This window comes from Scyliorhinus canicula, chromosome 8, assembly GCF_902713615.1.
Source record: "Scyliorhinus canicula chromosome 8, sScyCan1.1, whole genome shotgun sequence".
In the NCBI taxonomy this organism is placed as follows: Eukaryota; Metazoa; Chordata; class Chondrichthyes; order Carcharhiniformes; family Scyliorhinidae; genus Scyliorhinus; species Scyliorhinus canicula.
In genome coordinates, this window is record NC_052153.1 from 80,118,098 (window position 1) to 80,140,757 (window position 22,660).

At 43.5% G+C, this 22,660-nt stretch overlaps 1 protein-coding gene across 5 annotated transcripts in view; it reads right to left on the reverse strand.

Moving 5' to 3' along the window:
• Positions 1–629: 629 nt before the first annotated feature.
• The window catches only part of dapk1 (death-associated protein kinase 1), a 290,457-nt gene continuing 268,426 nt past the window's right edge, over positions 630–22,660 (reverse strand). For all 5 annotated transcript variants that reach the window (XM_038804815.1, XM_038804813.1, XM_038804812.1 and 2 more), the window contains exons 25-26: positions 21,425–21,613; positions 630–2,844 (exon numbers count right to left, since the gene is read on the reverse strand). In XM_038804815.1, coding sequence (XP_038660743.1) covers positions 1,606–2,844; positions 21,425–21,613 — 1,428 coding nt within the window. In that variant the 3' untranslated portion in view covers positions 630–1,605. The remainder of the gene's footprint in view (positions 2,845–21,424; positions 21,614–22,660) is intronic.

Consider the following 22,660-nt stretch of genomic DNA (forward strand, 5'->3'; position numbering starts at 1 on the left):
GTAACTCAGTGTCAAACAAATCTTTTGTTTGACAATGGTGCTGTGAAGTACCTTGGGATTTTTTTCTATTGTGTTACAGGGGCTAAGTAGTTGCAATTATCATCAATATGGGCACAGGGAATAATCCTTGCACTGGATCAGGTAGGCCGAAGGCACATCGGACATTGGGCTTTGAGCCTCATTCACCTGAAACCTCAGGTCTGCAGATGTCTGCTGGGAGTGTCCAGGCAGCTAACTGCCAAAGTGGATTTAAATTTTGTGCCACTGCAACACCAGCAGTGGCCGGGTCCAGGAGATGGGGGAAGGAAAATAGGGGCGTGATTGGAATGGAAGGAAGGAATACAGCCCACTTTTACATAGCCAGCTTCAAACAGTTGCTGGATCTGGGGTCTGACAGCTATTTTAGGAGCAAGCCATAGACTCCTTATTATAATGTATCTGGCAGTGGATCTCTGGCACAAAATGAGCAAATGTTTCCACCCCGCCATACTGGAGGCTTAGGCACTAATGTTGTGCCTGAAAAATAGGTGCAGTGCGACTGAATTTCTAGCTTTTTGGTATCCTAAAGCATAAAAACCAATAGATAACTTTCAAAATGCAAAATTAATTGGGTTTTTAAAAGCTTAACATTTCATAAGTAAATTGTTTATTAAAAATACTGCATTATGTAATACTACACTAAAAAGCTAGTAAGTATGCAACTGTGTAAAGATGCAACGTTAAAATTACATGCTTCCCAAAACAGCAAAGATCAAAAATAGAAGAAATTCCCACCATTAAGTTTCACTTAGTACATCACTATTTTATTGTCAATGCACATGAAACTACCACATAACGTTGTTCCCTTTTAAAGTGTGGATAAACCACATCAATACGAATAGAAGTTGACCAAAATTGAAAAATCTATACAAAAAGGTACAAATGTCTTGTATGGTAAATGATATGCATGCTTCTCAGAAGAGAAGAGAAATGGGGAGGTAGAAGATTCCTATGTAAAGGTTTTAACAAATATTGGTCTACTTACAACAGGAAACCCTTTCCTGAAAAAGGCACTAGCATTTGGTTGTTGACATTACATATCAAATTTAATATTGTCAATAGCAAACAAACATTCGCCTTTTCCCCACCATTATAGAAAATAAAAAGAGTATATGGGTGAGATGATGAAAAACTTGTTATAAAAATTCACATTCTTGCAGACAGTTTCTTCTGAACTTACTTCCATAAATGACATCACAAAGAGATGAGGATATTCCTTACAAATTGGATCATTTGCACATGGCAGCTTTGTAAAGTGTATCTGCATGAGTGACAAATCCGTTTCAATTCAAATATCACAACTGTTTTTTTTGTTAAAAACTTACTGCCTCTTAGGAAAGCAGTAGACAACCCATTGGAACAGTGAGTACCAAGTAACTGTGGTCTATCATATGGAAGTAAAAATGTTAAGTGTGTAACAGTAAATTTACTATTGTCTCCTTGTCGAAGGAAGCAGGTTACACAATTATCTTGAGCACTATCTGTACACGATGAATGCATTTTGCAAAGTCAGGATTCAGTTAAAATTGCACCTCCCTCACCAGCTTTTCGGTACTTATTTTGTTTTTATCTTGAAACTACTGAGCTGATTGAATTATAAGACGTTCCCCCATTGCAACTAGATATGTAAGTTTCATGCCCATTAGTATCTAAATTAACTTTGAAAACGGCTGAGGCCTTTAAAAGAAAGTCTGCAGCATCCCGACGACCCAGTCCTCTTAGTTTTGACATCAAAAGACCCACAGAGTTCTCTGGTGAAGCTGCCCACTCAGCCAATACAGCACCAGTTGGACTTGTCAAAAGTTTGCCTTCTTTTAAAGTTCCGTTCTGAACATTGAGTTTTGCAACAAGATCATCAAGTCCTAAGTTTGTAGCCAAAAGGCACCAGTCTTTACCCATGGGATCTGGTGGGTCCAGTAAGCGGCTAAGTTTCCTTCTTGCAAGAAGATTCAGTTCAGATACAGGAATATCCATACCTAGGTTTCCTTGCGAATAGATATCAAGGCAACCAAAGCATAGAATGCTACTAAAACTCTCTTTATAGCCCCCTATGGTATTGGTGAGTGAAGTCTCTTTCTGAGCTTGAGCTCTGAAGAAGTCTCTAGGCTGATAAACCATAACAAGTTCACTATGCTCCCTAAGCTGCTGGGGGCTCAAGTAATGCTTGACGGTCAGGATTCCTGGCAAAGTAGATGCCATTAGATTATCAATGACGCTACAAATGGAATCCAGAAACATAAAACATCTTATTTTTTCGGTTTCTGATCCTCTCACTTGTACTTCCACACCCTGTCCATGGTTGACCAGCAACACCAAGACTTCAGTTCCTTTGTTGGATATTTTTGATCCATTGGTCCATAACCTTACATCCAGTTCACCTTCGGAGTTCTGCTGATGTATCCATCTACAGAGGTTCACCTGCACTTTGTGGAAAGTACCACAAGGGTATGGGGTATGGTGCTCAACAGGCACAAAGCGGACCCCTCCATAAACCATCATTTCATCATCTTCATCAGTCCAGGATCGGTGTAGACCATCTACTTTAATTAGAGCAGGAATATCTACCATGGATCCATTTGTTAAATCCCGAGCACAGATGTCCATTGCCTCTAGAATCTGCAACAGCTCCTCCACATCCTTCTCGGATACCAGCCGCAGGATATCATCTATTGTGTACCGGCCCCTGTAGTGGTGCAAAGCCTTTTGATTTTCATTGGACAAAAGTTTTCCCAGTACATTGGTGCATAGCCACCGAGGATCCAGAAGTACCACATCTTGGATAGTTTCACTTTGTAAAATATTGATCTATGAGACAAAGAAGATGGAGTGGAGATTAGTGGATTTGAAATGATTAATCTTAGCTTCAGTAATAAATCATCTTAATTTAGGCCTGACTTATTTTCAGTCCAAACTTGTTACCAAAGAGCAAGAGTGTTTCTCAACCAACTCAATCCACTGGAGAAGTGTACAATGTAAAATGCATTAAGAAAAGGCAGTTTTATTTACGTCACTATTAACAATACACATAATTATCAACTTAGATAACGTGACACCGATTATACTTCAAAAGGAATTAATTGGATCCAAAGAACTTTGGGTTACCCCGATGATGCAAAAGACATTTTCTGAATGCAAAGTATTTCTTCACATTTTCTAAATTTTCGCTCTTTATTACCTGCACTTAAACATTGTTTAATTAGCTTTCCCGAGAGAGTCATAAATCCAAGCAGAAATGTATAGCCAATTTCCGCACACATCAGTACAGCCTCAACCGGGACCTTTGATTCATTAAAAAAAAATATTTAGAGTACCCAATTCATTTTTTCCAATTAATGGGCAATTTAGCGTGGCCAACCACCTACCCTGCACATCTTTGGGTTGTGGGGGCGAAGTCCACGCAAACACAATGTGCAAATTCCACACGGACAGTGACCGAAAGCCAGGATCGAACCTGGAACCTCGGTGCCGTGAGGCTGCAGGGCTAGCCCACTGCGCCACCGTGCTGCCCCGGGACCTTGGATTCATGTCACATTACATTCAACCCCACCATCTGGCCTGGACTTGCGAAATCCTATTAGTTGGCCTGGCTTGAGATAATTCACATCTCTTTAACCTGTGATGATCCCTCTCTCCAGTTGCTCCATCTGGACCTGTAAAGACTTAGTTACCTGCAAAGACTCGTATTCAAAGGATCGTCTTGCATCTTTGACTTTGTCTATATATCTGTTTCTGGAACCCACCTCTTCATTCACCTGAGGAAGGAGCTGTGCTCCGAAAGCTAGTGATTCAAAACAAACCTGTGCTCACCCCAGTCTAACGCTAGCAATCTGTTTTATGCAGCAAAGTTTATTAAGCAAAGAGGCATCTCCACATCATGCCTTCATTGACAAAGATCTGGATTTACATTTAAACGCAAGAACTCGTGCACAAGATCTAAGATTTCATAACTTGCAGATTAATATCTGAGACTCATTGGATGGAGGGAGTCAACAAAATCTGGCCTGCTCTATACCCATTGCATACACACAATAATGCAGTAGGAAAGCACTGGTGAAACAAGGGGCTTCACAGAGTGAGAGTGTGTGTGTGTGTGTGTGTGTGTGTGTGAAAGCCCCACAAGGATTATAATGAGGATAGCTTCATAATATACTCAATACAAAATGTTCAGCATTGCAGTTGCTAAACACCTATTTAACGTTTAACTTCCATAATATTGGGTAATTGTTTAAAAGAGAAAGTGGGCCAGTTTGGCAATTATAAGAATAATTTGTAATTTAATGCCTGGTTCTTGACTTTGTGCATTAATGTAAACTGAGTGATACTGAGCTAGCAGTCTGTTTTATACAGCAAAGTTTATAAAGCAAAGAGGGTAAGAGGGCCAATCCATGGCTTACAAAAGAAATTAGAAATAGTATCCGATACAAGGAAGAAGCATATAGATTAGATTGGCCAAGAAAAATAATAGGTCTAAGGATTGGGAGCAGTTTAGAATTCAGCAAAGAAGGATGAAGGGATTGATTAAGAAGGGGAAAGTACAGTCCGAAAGGAAGCTTGGAGGGAACATAAAGACTGACACTAAGAGTTCCTATAAATATGTGAAGAGAAAGAGATTGGTAAAAAGAAATGTCGGCCTTCTACAGACAGAAACAGGGGAATGCATAATAAGGGACAAATAAATGGCTGCACAATTGAATACATACTTCACAAAAGAGGACACAAATCAGATCCCAGAAATGCTGGAGAATGAAAGGTTTAGTGAGAGGGAAGAACTGAGGGAGATCAACATCAGTAGAGAAGTGGTACTGGGAAAATTGATGGGATTGAAAGCAGACAAATCCCCAGGGCCTGAGAATCTGCAACCCAGAGTGTTTAAGGAGGTGGCTCTGGAAATAGTGCATGCATTGGTGGTCATCTTCTGGGATTCTATAGACTCTGGAACTGTCCCTGCAGATTGGGGGGTAGCTCATGTCACTCCGATATTCAAAAAGGGAGGTAAAGAGAAAGCAGGGAATTATCGGCCAGTAAGCCTAACATGCGTGGTGGGGAAAATGCTTGAATCCATTATCAAGGACTTTATAGCGGAACATTTAGAAAGTAGTGGCAGGATCAGTCAGAGTCAGCAAGGATTTATGAAGGGAAAATAATGCTTGACAAATCTGTTGGAATTCGTTGAAGAGGTAACCAGTACAGTTGACAAGAGGGAACCAGTCTATGTGGTGTATTGGGACTTTCAGAAGGCGTTTGACAAAGTCCCGGTTAAGAGATTATTGTGCAAAGTTAAAGCGCATGGGATTGGGGGGAAATGTATTGAGGTGGATAGAAAACTGGTTGGCAGAGAGGAAACAAAGAGTAGGGATTAATGGATCCTTTTCAAATTGGCAGGAAGTAATTAGTGGGGTACGACAGGGATCAGTGCTTGGACCCCAGCTATTCACAATATATATTAATGATTTGGATGAGGGAACAAAATGTAACATCTCAAAGTTTGCAGATGATACCAAATTAGGTGGGAGGGTGAATTGTGACGAGGATGTAGGGATTCGACAACAAGATCTGGCAGGTTGGGCGAATGGACAAATCAATGGCAGATGCAGTATAATTTGGATAAGTGTGAGGTTATTCACTTTGGAAGCAAAAACAGAAAGGCAGATTACTACCTGAATGGTTGTAAATTGGGAGAGGGGAGTGTGCAGCGGGACCTGGGTATCCTTGTGCACCAGTCACTGAAGGTAAACATGCAGATGCAGCAGGCGGTAAAGAAGGCTAATGGTATGTTGGCCTTCATTGCAAGAGGTTTCGAGTATAGAAGCAGGGATGTGTTGCTGCAATCGTATAGGGCCTTGGTAAGGCTACACTTGGAGTACTGTGTGCAGTTTTGGTCTCCTTCTCTGAGGAAGGATGTTCTTGCTCTCGAGGAAGTGCAGCGAAGGTTTACCAGACTGATTCCAGGGGTGGCAGGACTGTCATATGAGGAGAGATTGACTAGGTTGGGATTGTTCTCGCTTGAGTTGAGAAGAATGAAGGGGGATATCATAGAGACTTATAAAATTCTAACAGGACTGGACAGGGTAGATGCAGGGAAGATGTTACCAATGATGGATGTGTCCAGAACCAGGGATCACAGTCTGAGGATTCAGGGTAAACCATTTCAGACCGAGATAAGGAGACATTTCTTCACACAAAGAGTGGTGAGCCTGTGGAATTCATTACCACAGGAATTAGTTGATGCTAAATCTTTAAATCTATTCAAGTGGCGGCTGGATATAGCACTTGGGACGAATGGGATTAAAGGCTATGGGGAGAAAACAGAATTAGGCTATTGAGTTGGATGATCAGCCACGATCGTGATGAATGGCGGAGCAGGCTCAAAGGGCCAAAAGGCCTCCTCCTGCTCTTATCTTCTATGTATCTATGTATACCTCTCCAATGTTTATAAAGTTTAAAAACCTGGATGGAAGTGACAGAAAGAATAAACGTTGCCTCATCTGTACACCAAAAGGAGCAGCACGGTAGCACAAGTGGGTAGCGCGGTGGCTTCACAGCGCCAGGGTCCCAGGTTCTATTCCCCGCTGGGTCACTGTCTGTGTGGAGTTTGCACATTCTCTCTGTGTCTGCGTGGGTTTCCTCCGGGTGCTCCGGTTCCCTTCCACAGTCCAAAGACGTGCAGGTTAGGTGGATTGGCCATGCTAAATTGCCCTTAGTGACCAAAAAGGTTAGCAGGGGTTATTGGGTTATGGGGATAGGGTGGATGTGAGGGCTTAAGTGGGTCGGTGCATACTCGATGGGCCGAATGGCCTCCTTCTGCACTGTATGCTCTATGTTCTAAAGCTGGGAGATAAGAAATAAATTTGCTGGCCCTGGAAGGTTTCCAAGAAAGTGCTCTCAATTTTCTTTTTCTTTCCAATGTTGCCTGCAATTATAATTGTTTACTCTAAAAACATTCTCTGTATGTGTTGTACGGGATTGGTCAGGCGTTGCACATGCAAATATTTTTTAATCCAGTGTTTGAAAAATAAAATTTTTGTGGCTCTGTTTTCAATTGCAAAATGTGTGAGAATGTAATCCCTAAATTCAGTTCAAATATTGTTGGACCACGACCTTGGTAATTAACCTTTGTCCACAAAGGACTATGGACATCCATCTCTCTCCATTACAGAGAAACAATTGGTTATATAGCTTGTAGGGAAAGGTAAGGAGACAGGCTTTCACAAACTACCATTGCCAGTATGGGGATAGAACCTGCATCGTTGGCATTATTCTGCACTCTAACCATCCGGCCAACTGAGTTCACCGACCTCCACATTTGGAGCTTATCACCATAATAATCTCCAGATCCTCAGGCAGTGCAAGTTGTTGGCTGAGTATCTTGTCGTGCACCTGACAACCCAGGACAGCTGCGTTTCTTCAAAGAGAAACTTAGTACTTGTATTTTGTCAAGCTTGCAAGCTACACTCTTCATTTTAATTTTGTTCCATTTAATAGCACGCAACAGGAAGAGATATATAACCAAGGACTTTTGTTACAAAGCTGTATCAGTACTGCAAGATGTGGGAGTTGTTTGTGCAATATATTATTCGATTATATACGCAAAACTCCAAATGTGCAGCTAAATTTGATTACAAGACATTGGTCTCACTGGGACATTCAGATGATAAACTGTAAAACTGAAATTCAGGTGGTTTCTAACAAAACATCTGAATTCTTAAAACTAGATTTTCTTTTGTGTAGGTTTTCTTTGCACTCACTGATGTTGAGTTTAGTCAGCAAGAGGCAGGATACTCTGTGTATTAGACATTTAAAAAAGGTTAAAAAATTGCCGACTGATGTATTTCACTAAAAAAATAGAATTGAATACAGCAACTTCGTAACTAAATAGCAACAGAGACAATTATATTTTAAGCAAAGGAAGAACTTGCTTTCATATCGCCTTTTTTGCTTCAGCTGTGTAACACTTGTAAATTAGGAAATTCCAATTTGTACATGTGGAGGTGCCATGCACAAATAATGGGTGTGATCCAATTGCCACACTGCGCCTGCAAGTCAGCTCGCCGTGGCATGACGTGGGCGATAAAAGCCGCTAAACCCTACTCCTGGGATCGACCCAGCTCGTAACACCTCATGAGATTTAACGGGATCTCACAAAATGTTGCGATGTAAATGCTGCGCAATGGGGCGGCACGTGGTGCAATAGTTGGCACTGGGAATATGGCGCTGAGGACCTGGGTTCAAGTCACTGTATGTGTACAGTTTGCACATTTGCCCCATGTTTGCGTGGGTTTCACCCCACAACCCAAAGATGTGCAGGTTAGGTGGATTGGCCACGCTAAATTGCCCCTTAATTTGAGAAAAAATGAATTGGGTACTCTAAATTTAAAAAAAAGAGTCTCACTTTAATGTGCAGTTTCCTGGGTTACCCGAAGCATTGGGATCTAACCCCTTTGCCTTGGAGACTTTGGCTGAGTGCCGTTTGGTAGTGGTCTCCGCAAACAGGGACCAGACAGAATGGCACTCTTTTAAAAAAAATTTAGAGCACCCAATTCATTTTTTATCCAATTAAGGGACAATTTAGAGTGGCCAATCCATCTAGCCTGCACATCTTTGGGTTGCGTGGAATGAAACCCATGCAAACACAGGGAGAATGTGCAAACTCCACACGAACAGTGACCCAGACCCGGGTTCGAACCAGGGACCTCAGTGCCATGACGCAGCAGTGCTAACCACTGTGCCACCATGCTGCCTGTGGAATGGCACTCATGGGGGTCTCCCAGGGGAACGGAGGCACCCAGCTGCATACATTTTGGACACGGTGATGCCCTGGCACAGGTGGTGCCACCTAGGCACCCTGGGAGTGCTACATGGGCACCAGCCTTGCACTGCCAGCTGGCACTGTAAAGGTGCCAAGCTGTCATTTTTTGCATGCACATGATTGGGCCAGGGGTATCCAGCATGGATGTTAGGAAGGGTGCGGGGGCAGCACGGTGGCTCAGTGGTTAGCATTGCTGCCTCATGGCGCCGAGGTCCCAGGTTCGATCCCGGCTCTGGGTCACTGTCAGAGTGGAGTTTGCATATTCTCCCCGTGTTTGCGTGGGTTTCACCCCCACAACCCAAAGATTTAAAAAAATAAATAAATTTAGAGTACCCAATTATTTTTTCCAATTAAGGGGCAATTTAGCGTGGCCAATCCACCTATCCTACACATCTTTGGGTTGTGGGGGTGAAACCCACGCAGACACGGGGAGAATGTGCAAACTCCTCACGGACAGTGACCCAGGGCCGGGATTCGAACCCGGGTCCTTAGCGCCGTAGGCAGCAATGTTAACCACTGTGCCACCGTGCTGCCCCCACAACCCAAAGATGTGGATAGGTGGATTGGGCACACTAAATTGCCCCTTAATTGGAAAAAATGAATTGGGTACTCTAAATTTATTTTAAAAATGGAGGGATGCGGGGGACCGGGAACCCTCCCAACCTCCCACAGAGCGCTCGGGCTGGAGCAAGAGAAAGGCGGTCGCTTCGGGGGCCTCGGAGATTGGGATGCCATTTAAAAATGGTGTCCCAATCTCTTGTTACACTGGGAAGTTCCAGCAAGCGGAGCTCCTCAGTGTACAAAACGGGGCTATGTGCGCATTCCCCGCTGAGGCATTTTATACAACGCGACGGATAGCCATGTGTTTCTCGATGGTGTGAGTGCTGGGAACTGCGTGGCTAATGTGTTTTTGTTGATATTGTTGTGAAATAAATGTTTTCCACAGTATCGGGAGAACTTTCTTTGAAAATTTAAATCCAGTTGAGAAGGCAGACAAGACCTTGAGGTTTAATGTCTCATTTGAAAGCAAAATCACTCACAGTCACTGCAGAGAAAGTAGACGCATTGGTTATCATCTTCTAAAAATGCTTAGATTCCAGAAGTGGAGTTTTTTCAACAAACGAGGGACTCAGAAAACAGGACACTATAGGCCAGTTAGCCTAATATTTCTCATAGGGATACTGTGAGAAACCATTAATAAGGAGGTTATATAGCAGGGTGTTTGGAAAATCATAATGGGATCAGGCAGAGCCAAGATGGTTTTTCGGAAGCGAGATCATTTATTAAGAGTTCTTTAGAGGAAGCAGCATGTGTGGTAAAATGGCCAACGGCCTGTATTTTACAAACAACCTAAGCAAGGTGGAAAAAAGATTGAAGACAGGTTTGAAGAACAACCATGACCCTATTACATTTAATACACGCTGAATATTTCATAATGAGTTATCGACAATGCTTAATCATTAATATATTAATAGAACAATCAATCAATTTCAAATAATTTTAAAAAATAAATTTAGAGTACCCATTTCATTTTTTTCCAATTAAGGGGCAATTTAGCATGGCCAATCCACCTAGCTTGCACATTTTTTTTTTGGATTGTGGGGGTGAAACCCACGCAAACACGGGGAGAATGTGCAAACTCCACAGAGACAGCGACCCAGAGCCAGAATCAAACCTGGGACCTCGGCGCCGTGAGGCCACAGTGCTAATCCACTGCGCCACCGTTCTGCCCTATCAGCTTCAAATAATAAAAACAAAAGAAATATTTGCGCTTTGGAGAGGGAGTGCATGACTCGTGCCGTTAATCTTGTGTGCAATCAAAATGCATCTCACTTCACTTGCCCTGGTCTTACGTGCATACATTTGAGTCACACCAGTAGGAAAAAACACGCAGATGGAAATCAGCGGAATGTGGCAACCCTACTTGTGGGCAACAGTCAGCAAAATGTCTCCTGGGCCACACTCAGAACCCAGATGGGTCGCATGTGGCCCATGGGCCACAGGTTGTCCACCGCTGATTTATAATTCATATCAATGATTTATGTGAAGAGACTGAATACATGGTAGCTAAATTTGCCCCGGACATCAAGATAGGTTAGAAAGTAAGTTGTCAAGAGGAGATAAAGAATCTACAAAGGGACAGGTTCAAATCTGGCCGATGGGAGTATAATATTGGAAAATGTGAACTTGTCCACTTTGGCAGCCAGGAAGAATATAAATACTATTTAAATAGAGAGATATTGCAGAATTCAGAACTGCAGAGGGATCTGCGTGTCCTGGTACATGAATCACAAAAGGTTAGTATAGCAAGTTATTTAGGAAGGCAATGGCACATTAGCTTTATTGCAAGGGAAATGGAATTTAAAAAATAGGGAAATTCTACTGTTTTACTCCAGCTGTACAGGACTTTGGTAAGACGACATTTGGAGTACTGCATACAGTTTTGGTTTCCTTATTTGAAAATGGATACAATTGTGTTAGAAACAGTTCAGAGAACGTTCACACAACTCATTCCTGGCATGAAGGGCAAAGATTGATCACGTTTGGCCGTTATCCATTGGAGTTTAGCAGAATGAGAGGTGATCTTATTGAAAAGATCACAAGGGGACTTGTTAGGTGGATACAAGGAAGATGCTTCCTCTTATGGGAGAGACTAGAATCAGTTTTATAAAATAACAAGTCTCCCTTTTAAAATGGATATGAGGAGGTTATTTTTCTCTCTCAAGGTTATCTGTCTGTAGAACCTGCTTCCCAAGAAAGCAATGGAGGCTGGGTCATTTAATTTTTTCAAGGCTCAGTTAAATACATTTTTGATGGACAAGGGAGACAAAGTTTATGGGGCCAGACAGTAAAGCGGAGTTGAAATCACAATCGGATCAACCGTGATCTTATTGAATGGCAGGTGAGGCTCAAAGGGCTGAATGGCATATTTCTGTTCCTCAATCCAACCTTCCTATGAAAATCTAGGTTATGTGCTATCATCCCCGGAGTGAGGCTTGAACCCACGATCTTCGGATTCTGAGGTGAGGATTCTACCCTTTACCCGAAACGGAAACCTTGGTTAAGTGGGAGCACTCTCATTTCTGGAGTCAGATGTTTGACTAATTCAGCGATTAATTCAATATTTGAGTGAATCCCTTTTTTTCTCCAGAATTCTACATCTTAAAAAGAGGATGTTTATTGAGAAATTCATACTGATAAATGTGGCTAGCTTTGTGTCTTAGTCTAGCCCATTTTGATTTGAAAGAATCATGCCATGCAGCCTTTTAAACTGTCAAATTGAGTGCACAGCAGCACATGTCTAAAGTAATCTGCTGTAAACCTTCTCTTTACAAATCTGAGCCTGTGAAAACAATAGTTTGGGCTGCTGGGTCAAGTTACTCATTTGTGCAAATAATTATTTGGACAAGGTACTAAATGGCAGATGCAGTCTGTGACAGCATTAGCCAGTGCTTTCAGAGGAGAGAAGATAATTGCAAGGATTCCACGTAAATAATTTGACAATTTGAAACAAAGGTTACACAGCACGGTTCTTTCCAATCAGGTTTCTATAGCTAATGACCTCACTGATGTAAAACCACAACACAACTTCCAGGGCCACAAGAGGCAATTTAGCATGGCCAATCCACCTACCCTGCACATCTTTGGGTTGTGGGGGTGAAACCCACGCAAACATGGGTGGGGGGGGGGGGGGGGGGGCGAGAAATGTGCAGACTCCACACGGACAGTGACCCTCAAGTTGTCTTCTAGAGTGATTTTTCAAGTCGCCCACCTTGGCCTTAATGCTTTGTTGTCACCAGCCACCTGCGCCATATCCACTTCCAGGGAGGTGATTTGGTCATTTTGCCGAAAGAGCCACCTCCACCTCCTCTAGCTCCATGCCCTGTGTCTTTACCACCTTATCCATTTTTGCCAATCGCTCTCGCATGGTTCTCAGAGACCTCCCATCATGATTTCTTACGTTCCCCTGCAAGGATGCCTGAGAGCATCTCAATGGATTGGCCACCGACTCTGCAGGAGCCTCCGCCAATTTCTTCACTGACAAAGCTCTCGAAGCCTCAGAGTTTGATGACGATTCCTTATTTTTCTGCTGCCTAGTTTTGTATTTATTGTCATCCCTTTGACAAGGAACTCTTAACCCATCAAACTAAACAAATTCCAACTAAAATCTCCTCAGAAAACCTGGCAAAATGGGCTTAAATCAATGTTCTCTGGCAGGAACCATCTCGTGTGCGACTACTTTCTACATGTTGCCACTGGAAGTACTCAAAAGGGAAAATGCTGGAAAATCTCAGCAAGTCTGGCAGCATCTGTAGGGAGAGAAAAGAGCTAACGTTTTGAGTCCAATGACTCTTTGTCAAAGCTAGAAAGTACAAAACTGGAAGTACTCTCTCTCCTCCTTAATAATGGTTTCAAGTCACCTTTTGACCACATTCTTAATAATATTTCCTTCTTGGTTTTGGGTTAATTTTCATCTGAATACACTTCTGTGAGTGGTTTGAGATATTTTTCTACATAAAAAATGCTACATAGACAGAAGTTAATGTTGAATTAGAAATAAGGAGTGACTGGTCAGTTCCTTCCTGTGCTTCAGGTTAACTAAACAAAATGTTGGACTTAAGTTTTACAGTTTAATTTGATATCTGCAATTTATATGCACGTACTTCCCTATTTATCTTAGTTGGTGCAATTGCTTATGACTAACATCTGTTCGTGACCTTTTACGCCCCAACATGAGCTGAGTATTTAACTTATGTAGTCCTACATGCTTAATATGGGCCACAGGAAAGTCATCATGCATATAAAAATGATGCACATAAAAACGTATTGTTGTTAACATTCTTTGGTGAAAGGGCAGCACGATGGCACAATGGTTAGCATTGCTGCCTCACGGCGCCAAGGACCCGGGTTCAATACCCGCCTCAGGTCACTGCCCATGAGGAGTTTGAACATTCTCCTCATGTTTGTCTGGATCTCACCCCCACAACCTACAAAGATGGGTGGGTAGATTGGCCATGCTAAATTGCTTCTTAATTGGAAAAATAATTGGGTACTCCTAAATTTATTTTTTTTAAAAAACATTTTTTGGTGAAATCACAGACCGATCTCTTCATTCTGAAGTAGGTAGAATTCTCGTTTAAATTCTAGTCAGGGATCTCCAGCTGACTGCAATTGTTCATGCATCCAGCAACATGGTATTATCAGCATGTACGCTGAGAGGCATATTGTTTACAAATAAGTAGATGATAGTTTATAAGATCTAGAAGTATTTGGGTTTTCAGAGTCTCCAGCTTTTCTGGAACCAGTGCATATCAGTGATGTGCTACAGATGATGCTCTTTAATAATCAACTCAAAACCTTTAAGCTGTAAAACCTATGTTAAAATTAACCTGCAACAGCCCACAATTGTATTTTTTTGTAAAACTAACCTAGTTGGGAGAACCAGGTAAGGAAAAGTATTTGGTGATACATCAAAATATAAAGAACGTACAACCCAAAGAGTAGCCACTAACCCAACTAGCCCTGTTGGTGTTCATAGTCCACACAGGTAAACAGTCCTAATCATGCTTACCTCCCCTGCTCCCATATCCCAAAGTTCTTTATCAATCTGCTTTTGTTATTTACAGCAGTCACAAGTGCAAGATTGGTGGATTGCTCGATGAGTACCACCACAAAGTGGTCAGCTGATGTTGACTAAAAATGCAGGTACTGATCAACTACACAATTATTGCAACACCACTCTTGCAACATGCTGACACTCCCATTGTTCTGATACAATAAGAGTACAAGACTCAGGGCAGTCTTAAAGCAATGATGATGAAACAGTGATATTTGGACCAGGTTTTATGGAATGAAAGTGACACAATAGCCGAGATTTTTCCACAAGAGCAAGTTCAGCAACCTAGACTGTAAATGTAGTTGTCTACCACACAGAGCCCGCTGTTTGATAAGTTCCCATGTATTTTGATTACAAATGTAGGTTCAGTAAAGCGAGGGGAATCCGATGAGTTTCTTAAAAGTCTTTGTATTCAGCAAACAACATTGCCTACTCGAGGCCTTATACACCTCACCGGGTCCTGTCACCTTTCTAGTCAGCCCACACTGGCTGAGCTTTTATATCATTGCTAATAAGCTACCCTGTCCATAATGGGGGAGCTTGCAGCATTAACACAGAGAACAATCATCCCCAGCTGGATGTGTCCCATGCAAGTTATTAAATAAGAAACAAAATATCATGGTAGTGAATGAGAAGTGTGGCCATTTTTCCTCCCCATGAATCCACCAATTGGATGCCAATTTTTTTGCTTTAAATTTGCTTTCATGCTAATTTGAAGTTCGGTACACATCTAAGGTACGCCTGAGCAACGGTCCACCCTACGCTGATATTTTCTTTTTTAAAAAATGTTTTTTATTGAGTTTTCATATTTTATATCCAACAAATTACAAATTATTAGAAAAAAAAAGACGCAAAAAATTAACATGTACATTTACAGGTAAGCATCTTCATAATAACAACTGTGGCCGCCCCCTTTAGCCGGCATACATATTTTACATTCCCCAATATGGCCGAGGCACATGTTTATAGGCATTTATTTACAGTTTGGTTTTGGGCCTTAGCTAGCCATCAAACCCCCATAACGAACCCGTAGCCCTCCCCCCCCCCCGCCCTGCTACCTTCCCCCGATTCCCGTCCATTTTCCCCTGATTCTTGGCCACCCGACTATTCTTCCTCTTTTTCTTTGGCCACAAACAGGTCCCGGAACAATTGCATGAATGGCTCCCACGTTCTGTGGAAGCCGTCGTCTGACCCTCGGATGGCGAATTTGATTTTCTCCATTTGGAGAGATTCCGAGAGGTCGGACAGCCAGTCTGCAGCTTTGGGCGGTGCTGCTGACCGCCAGCCAAACAGGATTCTACGGCGGGCGATCAGGGAGGCAAAGGCAAGGGCGTCCGCCCTCCTCCCCAGGAATAGATCTGGCTGGTCTGAAACCTCGAAGACCTCCACCCTCACCCCCACCACTTTGGACATAGCCTTGAAGAAGGCTGTCCAGTACTCCACAAGTCTGGGGCAAGACCAGAACATGTGGGCGTGGTTGGCCGGGCCTCTTTGGCACCGTTCACATCTGTCCTCCACCTCCGGGAAGAACCTACTCATACGGTTTCCTGTTAAGTGGGCTCTAGTTGCGTCAGGCTGAGCCTTGCGCACGTGGAGTTGACCCTATGCAGTGCTTCGCTCCAGAGTCCCCACCCTATCTCAATCCCCAGGTCGTCCTCCCATTTCATTCTTGTTGCGTCCAGTACGGTGTTGTCCCTTTCTGCCAGTCAGTCATACATGTCGCTACAGTTCCCTTTCTCTAGGATACTTGCGTCCAGTAGGTCTTCCAGTAGTGTCTGTCGTGGCGGCTGTGGGTACGTCCTTGTCTCCTTTCGTAGGAAGTTTTTGAGCTGCAGGTACCGTAGCTCGTTCCCCCCGGCTAGCCGAAATTTCTCTGTCAGTTCGTCCAGTGTTGCGATCCTGTCGTCCGTGTATAGGTCCCTGACTGTCAGTGTCCCCCCGTCCTGCCTCCACCTTTTGAAGGTGGCGTCAGTCAGTGCTGGTTTGAACCTATGGTTGTTACAGATGGGAGCCTTGTCCAACATTTTGGTCAGGCCAAGTTGCTGCCGCAGTTGGTTCCAGGATTGGAGGGTGGCTGTCACCACTGGGCTGCTGGAGTGTTTTTTGGGTGGGGATGGGAATGCTGCCGTGGCGAGGGCCCGGAGGGAGGTCCCCATGCAGGAGGCCTCCTCCGCACGCACCCACTCAGCTTCTGGCTCCTGGATCCATCCCCTTACTCGCTCGGCTGTTGCCGCCCAGTAGTAGAATTCGGGAGGGCTAGCCCCGCCCTGGATTTTGTTTTTTGGAGGACCTTTTTTGGGATCCTAGCATTTTTACCCCCCCCCCATACGAACGCCATGATAAGTTTGTCCAGCACTTTGAAAAAGGCCTTGGGGATACCGGAATGGATCTAAACAGGAAGAGGAACCTGGGCAGTACGTTCATTTTGATCGTCTGGACTCTCTCCGCGAGGGAGAGCGGGAGTGTGTTCCATCTTTGCAGGTCCTTTTTTACTTCCTCCGTCAGGCTGGTGAGGTTCCATTTGTGGATCCCTTTCCAGTCATGGGCTATTTGGATCCCCCAGGTAGCGGAATTTGTGTCGGGCTTGTTTGAACGGCGGCCCCTTTAGTGCTGCCCCCCCCGCGGGTGTACTGGGAAGATCTCGCTTTTGCTCATGTTGAGTTTGTAGCCCAAGAAGGCTCCAAACTCTTTCAGGAGTGCGATGATTCCGTCCATGCTGCTTTGTGGGTCCGAGATGTAGAGGAGCAGATCATCTGCATAGAGTGAGACTCTGTGCTCTCTGCCTCCCCTTCGGATCCCCCTCCAATTTTTTGCTGCCCTGAGCGCGATTGCTAGCGGTTTGATTGCTAGTGCGAACAGCAGCGGGGACAGTGGGCATCCTTGTCTGGTGTCCCTGTGCAGCTGGAAGTATTGGGAGTTGGTATTGTTGGTCCGTACACTCGCCATGGGAGCGTTGAATAGGAGCTTTACCCAAGTGGTGAACCCTGTTCCAAGCCCGAACCGCTCCAGTACCTCTATGAGGTATTTCCATTCGACTCTGTCGAAGGCCTTTTCTGCGTCCAGGGAGACAATCACCTCTTGTGTTCTCTCCCCGGAGGGGGTCATTATCACGTTGAGCAGGCGCCTGATGTTCTAGGTAAGCTGTCTACCTTTGACGAAGCCCGTCTGGTCCTCTGTGACCGCCTCAGGTACACAGTCTTCTAGCCTTTTGGCTAGGATTTTGGCCAGTATTTTGGCGTCTGCGTTCAGCAGAGATATGGGTCTGTATGACCCACATTCCGTTGGGTCTTTGTCTTTCTTAGGTATCAGCGAGATTGAGGCCTGTGCTAACGTGGGTGGCAGTGTGCCCCTAGCTAGCGAGTCTGTGAACATCTCCTGCAGGTGCAGGGCCAGCGCTGTCGCAAATTTTTTGTAGAAGTCCGCCGGGAATCCGTCCGGTCCCGGCGCCTTCCCCGTCACGCTGATATTTTCTTGGTGGAATTGGTCAAACTACCTCCATTAGTTTTATTAGTTTTTTGAAGAATAAAGGGATTAAGGGTTATGGTTTTCGGGCCAGAAAGTGGAGCTGAGTCTACAAAAGATCAGCCATTACCTCACTGAATGGCAGAGCAGGCTCGAAGGGCCAGATGGCCTACTCCTGCTCCTAGTTCTTATTTGTAATATACAATGAATTTGAACACTAGCAAGTCTAATCACTAGCCCAAGGGCGGTTCATGACTAATGGTTCGAGTGATCTAAAATGAAACAATTTATTGACTATAAACACACATTGTTGCCAGGTCATAGCGGTGCTGTGAAAAATGGCAGGAATGCAGCAAAACCACAATTGTCATCCTAGCCCTGAAAAAAATAGAGCTAAGAAAATGAGCTTCCAACTGTTGTTGACATGAGATAATAGTGGAGCCACTCAAACACTAGGAAAATTATGTGGTGCAAACAGCTATAGCCACAAGGGAATATGGTCTGGATTTACACCGCCCGGTAGTGGAGTTCCAGATATGGCAGAGAATCCAAAGTCATCAAAAAAATGGGATCTGGCCCCTGCTAGGGGCGGTATCAAGGTTCGTGCCCGAAGCCAGCAGGAGGATGCAAATATAAACAAAATGATCTATTTGCATCCTATTAACGGGCTGTGTGCCAGATTCTCCAAGCCTGTGTGAATCTCCAGTCCTCTGGGCAAGAATTGGTGCATCCGGATGCTCTGGTTTCCTCCCACAATCCAAAGATGTGTAGGTTAGGTGGATTGGACATGCTAAATTGCCCTTAGTGTCCAAAAAGGTTAGGTGGGGTTATTGGGTTCCGGGGATAGGGTGGAAGGGAAGGCTTAAGTGAGTTGATGCAGACTCGATGGGCCGAATGGCCCCCTTCTGCACTGTATGTTCTATGTAATCTATGTAAATGAGGAAGGAGGCATTGCTGAATTGGTTTTTGTGGAATTAGGTGGGTCTAGTGGATCAAGTGTCAGTAGTGTGACGATTGGAAGATTTTAGGACAATTGGCTTCTAAATATTGGGACAATTTAAGGGTCAAAAGCCTGAGGTTAGAATGAGTTTGTTTAAAAACGATTTGGCATTGCTTCTCGGAAACAGCAGGTTAAATTGGCAAGGAATGTATTGATCAATCTGGGCGAATGCATAGTGATTTGCCGAGAGATGTCCATGGGGAGTTAATTTGCTTTTGCAACCTGCAGAGATAATGCGTTTTCAGCTTGGGAAGATGAGGTCATTGCTGGGTGGAGCTCAGAAAGGCAGAGAGTATGGAGAAGCTTTGAGAGAGAGAGGAGCTGAGTTCTGATCGGCTTGATTCTCAGTCCACAATTCTTTCCAAATAGGATAGACTTAAAGAGTAATGATATTTTAATGCAGAGCAGTCTTGTCTGAAGACAAAGGAGAAGCTGAAACAACCTAGCTGAAGCAGCTATTTGAAGATCTTGAGCCAAAGTCTGAAGGGGTTCCAAATGGAGCCAAATCTGTTTTATAAAGTTTTATGCCCAACTGATACTTTATGCCCAACTGATTTTAAACTGGATTAAGAGCTGTACGTTTATGTTCTTGTTGTATAATGGGATATTGAGCAGTAGTGTTAAAGTGTAAATGTAAGCTGTTCTTTTCGGGTATGAAGTTAAAAGTTGAATATTGTATTTATAATAAAGTTTGGTTTTAGAAATACTAAAGCCTATTTCTTCATGCAATCACTCCTGGAGCAAATCATTATTTCTGCACAGTCTTACAATAAACAAAAATATTAGGGGTTCAGTCCAGTATCCTCGGCATTGCTGGGGTCCGCTCTGGGATTGTAATAGTAGGGAAACATTTTAATGAGCATAGTTTGAGGGGGGAGGATTTAAGTGCAGGAGGATTTGTCCCAAGTAAGTCGGAATCAGAGATTGGCAGGCAAAACTGGATTGGGACAATTGGCTTCCTTTAAGTCGGAGATATTTGGAGTGCAATCGAGATACATTCCCAAGAGGGTAAAAGGTAGAGCAACAATGCCAAAGCTTCCTGGACGACAAGAGAAATAGAAGGCGCGATCTGCCGGCCACATTGCGCCCTAATGGGTGCGCGACATGGCTGGTAGATCCCGGGTGAAGCCTTCCCCGTAGGCTTCCCGACAACCATGACAGCTCACGGGATCTACTGAGTCCGGGTAGGGAGGGGAGGGGGTGGGAAGGGTTAATGCAGGGTGGCCTCCTGGCCCTCCCCCTGGAATGTAGGCACCCTAGCACTGCCACCCTGGCACTGCCAGGGACCCCATAGTGGGGTGTCCTCACTTGGGGGTTGTGGGGTAATGCCATCTGTGTGGGGGGGTGTGGGGAACCCACAAGCTCATTTAGAGACCGGGGCAACCTATCAAAATGGTGGCCCAATCTCAGAGCTCAGCTCCCCAGTAATAGAAAAAATTCTAAGTGTGGGCTAAACTGGTGAGAAATTCCCCAGCGTCCAAAAAAGTGACTAAGTGTCATTAGATAGCAGTGGGGTACACGCCAGCAGAGCTGGCGGGAAACTCCTAGTAAAACCCGCCAAAAATGACACTTTGAAACTTTTCCATTAAATCATGCCCAGAGAATAAGATGAAGCAGATAAGGGGCAGAGGTCAGGTAGATGGTACAAGTGAAATATAGGCTGAAAATGAACAGTTTAGAAGGGAAGTGAAAAATAGAAATTTGATAGGCAAACAGATAGTATGAGAAGAGGTTGGAAGCCAAGATGAAAAGAAATCTAAAAGTCTTCTACAGGCATTTGAATATTAAAAAGGTAAAAAGAGGGATGGACTTATTCGGGACTAAAAGGGATGTATACATGGAGGCAGAGGATAATGTGCTGAAGTGAGTGCATTGTATTTGCCTTTATCAAGGAAGAAAATACTGCCAAAGACAGAGTGAAAAAACTGTTAAGGTACTGGATGGGCTAACATTGATAAAAAGGAGCTATCAGAAAGGCAGTTTCTACTTAAAAGTTGATAAGTCACTGGGATCAGATGGGATGTATCCAAGGAAGCTGAAGGAAGGAAGGGTGAAAATTGTGGTGGTACTGGCTAGCCATCATTTTCAATCCTCCTTAGATGCCAGAGGATTGAAGAATTGCAACTATCATACCCTGTTTAAAAAAGGATCCAAGGATAAACTACAGGCCGGTCAGTTTAACCTTGGTGTTGGGAAACCTTTCAGAAACAATAAACCGGTACAAAATTAATACTCACTCGGACAAGTATGGATTAACTAAGAAAAGGCAGCACTGATTTGTTAAAGGCAAATTGCTAAACACAATTAAAATGGCGACATGAACCAATTTTCTAGACTTCATTTCATAGGCAGTTTACAAATAATGAAAGTAGGTGTCATTTAAAATTGCAACAGTATGTAAACAGTATAGTGAGAAATAAGCCATTTGTCAAGCATGGAGAATGAATTATAAATGTAATCTTTTCTAGACTAACTACTAATAAAAAAATATAACACTTACTTCTCCCAAACTGTGCAATTGTTGGGCGACTTCCCTCAGGTCTTCTTCACTCACCAAGGGATTAATTTGGTCCTGAACATCACACACAAACTGTTGCCATGACATAAATTGGTTGGGTCCATTTTGTTTTCTCCAGGAAGGCAGTGTCGAGATGATTTTCTCACCGAGGAATGTCATGGGTAGACAAGCCTAAAAGAGTTCAAGACATGTATGTTGCTCAGTTATTACCTTATAGGATAATAGAAAAATGCAAGCCGATTTTGAAAACTATATTGTAATAATAGTATCAAGATTGTGACTTCTGGGAGCGGCATGGTGGTTAGCACTGATGCCTCAAGGTGCCAAGAACCTGGATTCGATCCTGGCCCTGGGTCACTGTCCATGTGGAGTTTGCACATTCTCCCCGTGTCTGCGTGGGTCTCATCCCCACAACCCAAAGATGTGCAGGGTAGGTGTGGCCATGCTAAATAGCTCCTTAATTGGAAAATAAATCGGGTACTCTAAATTAAAAAAGATTGTGACTTTTGCATGGACAAGTAAACTAGATATTAACATCAAGTCTCCTAAAGTGCATTTTCCCAATTTCACCCTCTTCTGAAGGTGAGAATTGACACTATTACACCACCCCATAGGCACTAGCAACATTCAGACACTCCCTGAAGATACCATTTCCTTCACAAGCCAGTGAATTCCTCTGGTTATTTTACAATGGGAGTATCACATTCTAATCGAATCTAATCCCATCCTCACATGATGTCAACTCATGTATTTCCTAACCAGAATCAACAAACAGCAATCAGGAACTAGAAGTTGTTCTGAATTTCTCCTCTCCAGCCCGGATCCTTCCTGGTTTGTATGGCCCAGGATTGTATGTCATGGTGCACTTAAGACCGCAAACTACTTGGACAGAGTGATGAGGCAATTTGTTGAAAATGAACTGCAAAAGGAAGAAGGCCTCTTTTTTTCCCTCCCCGAGCTCTTCCCCCAATAAGATGTTGATACATTAGTTTTAAAGGCAGCTTTATTTTTGAAACTAAAATGCTTGTGGAACTATATGCCATACATAAAGTCCAAAAGCTTTTTTGAGCAGCCAAACAAATTAAAGTACCTTACAGTAAAGATCTCTAATTGTTGAATACACTAGCAGCAAGGTCTTGTGCATGAACAATTATTTAAGTGCTGCTGAATGCAGCTTATAGCATAAACAAGACAAACGTGGTTCAAATTTCTAAAGTG